The 3,659-nt window shown below is 44.8% G+C and overlaps 1 protein-coding gene across 1 annotated transcript; it reads left to right on the top strand.

Moving 5' to 3' along the window:
* Positions 1–241: 241 nt before the first annotated feature.
* Positions 242–1,171, top strand: ORYCUNV1R1627 (vomeronasal 1 receptor oryCunV1R1627). The gene has a single exon (NM_001167313.1). It carries the CDS (start codon positions 242–244, stop codon positions 1,169–1,171), a length of 930 nt encoding a protein of 309 aa, NP_001160785.1.
* The last annotated feature ends 2,488 nt before the right edge of the window (positions 1,172–3,659 follow it).

Here is a 3,659-nt window from a genome sequence, read left to right on the forward strand (position 1 = left end):
ACATGGGATGCCAGTGCTTTAGGCTTTAACCTGCTGCGCCACAGCACCAGCACCTAAACACTTTTTAAATAAGACATAAACATTTTAAGAGCTACCTCTAAGTGTGAATGGATTTAAGTAGACGATATTGTGAATAGAGAGTGTTGACTTTGGTTGATATTAATACACATAACACTTGTCCCATTTCCCATACAGGAATCTTAGGTTCAGAGAAAATAATCAGGCATTGGGAGATTACGGTATGGTCACCAAAGACTGGACAACGGGGACCATCTTCTTATCACAGACCATTACAGGAGTCCTTGGGAATTTCTCTCTTCTTTCTCATTATGTCTATCTCTACTTCACAGGATGCAAGTTTAGGCCCACAGATCTGATCATCAAACACCTGACTGTAGCCAACTGTTTAGTCATTCTCTCTAGAGGAGTTCCCCAAACCATGACTGCTTTGGGGATGAAGCATTTCCTCAGTGACACAGCATGTAAGCTTGTGTTCTATGTGCACAGAGTGGGAAGGGATGTGTCTATTAGCAGCACCTGCCTCTTGAGCATTTTCCAGGCCATCACTGTCAGTCCCAGGAACACTCTGTGGGCCAAGCTCAAAGCAAAGGTTCCCAAGTACATTGCCCCTTCTGTTATCCTCTTCTGGATGGTGAACATGATACTAAATATCCTAGTACCTATTGGTGTGAGTGCAAATTGGAGTGAAAAAAATATCACAAAGAAAACTGATTACGGCTACTGCTATTCAATCACTGACAAAATTATAGAGTATGGAACACTCTATGCGGCACTGGTGTTATTCCGAGATGTTTTCTTCGTGGCCCTCTTGCTGTGGTCCAGCAGCTCCATGGTTGTCACACTGTACAGGCACAAGCAGCAGGTCCAATACATCCATGGGACCAACGTCTCCTCCAGATCCTCCCCAGAGTCTAGAGCCACCCAAAGCATCCTCGTCTTGGTGAGCTCCTTTGTGTCTTTATTCACTCTCTCCTCCATCTTCCATATTTGCTTGACTGCTTTAAGAAATCCCACTTTGTGGCTGGTGAACACCTCTGCAGTACTTGCTGGGAGTTTTCCAGCTGTGAGCCCCTACATTCTCATGAGCCATGACTCCAGAGTGCCCAGGCTCTGCTGTGCCTGCACCAGGAATACAGAATTCTGTACTTAGCAAGACAGTGCAAAGGGCATGACTATACACAATGGTTTGATCTCTGTATGATTATCACATTTTTAAAGTCACTAATTAATTTACCTTGTACATGACAGGGTGATGGAGATAGAGCTCAACATCCCATGATTCACCCCCAAATGCATGTATTACTGAGCCATTGTCCATTCCTCCCAGGTCTGCATCAGCAGAAAACTTGGGTCGGGGACAGAGCTGGGTCAGAACCTTGGTAACTCTGATGTTTGATACAGTAGTTTTATTTGGGATCTTAACCAATAGGCCAAACATCTGCCATTACAATGGTGAGTTCTTCATGCACTAGTCGATCTGGGAATATAAGCACATTTCTGAAGCCATCCCAGTACCATAGAGGAGTTAAAAAGAGAGCATCCATTTCTGCTTTGAAATAAGAACATGGGATGGCATTGTGGCATGGGGGGTAAATCCCATATTGGCCCTAGTTTGTATATAGATTACTCAACTTCTGATCCACTTTGCTATTTGGCCTGAGAAAGCAAAGTGTGATGGGCAGAGCAAATGGGTCCCTAGCAGTCATATAGGAGACTTGGGTGAAGCTCCTGGCTCCTGGATCCTGGTTTCACCTTGTCTCAGCCCTGCATACTGAAGCCATTTGAGTAGTAAACCAGCAGATGGAACATGTCTGTCTCTCTCTAAATCTGTGTCTCTCTCTCCCCCCAAATATACCTTGTAAATAAATAAACGTTTTAATTTCAAAAACAAATATGCTTTTAAGTAATAAAAGTTAACTACTATGCAACTGTCACATTAATAGCTATATAATTTAATTTTAGAGCTTTATTTTATTTTATTTATTTGAAGATGGAGTTACAGAGAGAGGAAGAGACAGAGAGGTCTTTCATCCACTGCTTCACTTTCTAGATGGCAACCACAACTGGAGCCAGGAGCCAAGAACTTCTTCCAGGTGCAAGGGCCCAAGGACTTGGGCCATCCTCCACTGCAACCCCAGGTCATAGCAGAGAAATGGATCAGAAGAGGGGCAGCTGGGACTTGAACTGGTGCCCTTATGAAATGCCAGTGCTTCAGGCCAGGGCTTTAACCTGCTATGCCACAATGCTCGCCCCAACACTCTTATTTTTGTCAGTGACCACCCGAAGCTCTTGATGTGAGCTGTCAAGGCTGTGGAAGCTTTTTGAGTCCACAATCTCTGTCAGTATTTAGATAGGGCCATATGCAAAGTGGAAGTTCTCTCCTCCCTTCAGAGAAAAATACATCATTCTTTGATTGCCCCTTCTTTCTACTGGGTTCTCACAGAGATCCTTCATGGATAATATTTTTTGCCCCAAAGTCTTGGCTTTCCATGCCTGAAATTCTCTCATGGGATTTTCAGACAGATCTGAATGCCTTAGGGGCTGATTGTGATGTCATAGTGCTGCTTAGGGCATTTGTCATTCTATGAGTCTGCTGCATGGACTGCTTCCCATGTAGAAACTTTCCTTTTTCATTCTGTTGTTATTAGCACACACTTGGTCTTAGTTATGTGATCATTTGACACTTACTCCTATCTTTATGATCACTTAAACTATGCATTTAAATGCATTTAAAATGATCACTCTTACTAGTAAGATGGCATTAGTACCTGCCACCTGAATGGGATTTGGAGTCCATGGCAAGTATTTAGTTTTACACTTAGGTGTAAGCCCATGAGAATGTGTACTGAACTGTACATCTCATTCCCATTCTTATTTTTAACTGGGATCTATTTTCTTTCTTTTTTTTTTTTGACAGGCAGAGTGGACAGTGAGAGAGAGATAGAGAGAAAGATCTTCCTTTTGCCGTTGGTTCACCCTCCAATGGCTGCCGCGGCCGGCGTGCTACATCTGGCGCACTGCGCCTATCCAAAGGCAGGAGCCAGGTGCTTATCCTGGTCTCCCATGGGGTGCAGGGCCCAAGGATTTGGGCCATCCTCCACTGCACTCCTGGCCACAGCAGAGAGCTGGCCTGGAAGAGGGGCAACCGGGACAGAATCCAGTGCCCCAACTGGGACTAGAACCTGGTGTGCCGGCACCGCTAGGCAGAGGATTAGCCTATTGAGCCATGGCGCCGGCCAAGGGATCTATTTTCAATTGACTTAATACACCTATGATTAATTATATGTTAAGTAAAGAGTTCAACCAATGGTATTAAGTAGAAAAAAAGAATAAATCACAAAATAAAATAAACTGGGGGCGGAGCCAAAATGGCGCAATAGTGAGGGTGCACACTGATAGTCCGGGAAAAGATAGTTTAATAAAAGTGGAGTTACGGTAGCCTCAGGAAAAGGATCAGGCAAAAATTGCAGAGGAAACTCTTCTGGATCTACTGGCTGTGACTCGGAGGGCCTACGGGGAGAGCAAGGTTGCCCACCACATGGAAGCCGAGTTGCCAGAGCCACCGGAACCGCTGGAGCCACCAGAGCCACCAGAGCTGCAGAGTCTGTGCACCAGCACTGGAAGGGGAGGTGAGACAA

The sequence above is a fragment of the Oryctolagus cuniculus genome, chromosome 18 (assembly GCF_051225735.1).
Source record: "Oryctolagus cuniculus isolate XC-2025 breed Fujian yellow rabbit chromosome 18, ASM5122573v1, whole genome shotgun sequence".
Classification (NCBI taxonomy): domain Eukaryota; kingdom Metazoa; phylum Chordata; class Mammalia; order Lagomorpha; family Leporidae; genus Oryctolagus; species Oryctolagus cuniculus.

What these genes read in the sequence shown, in the direction of transcription:
- ORYCUNV1R1627 (NM_001167313.1), top strand. Translation starts at nt 242, where the DNA reads ATGGTCACCAAAGACTGGACAACGGGGACCATCTTCTTATCACAGACC.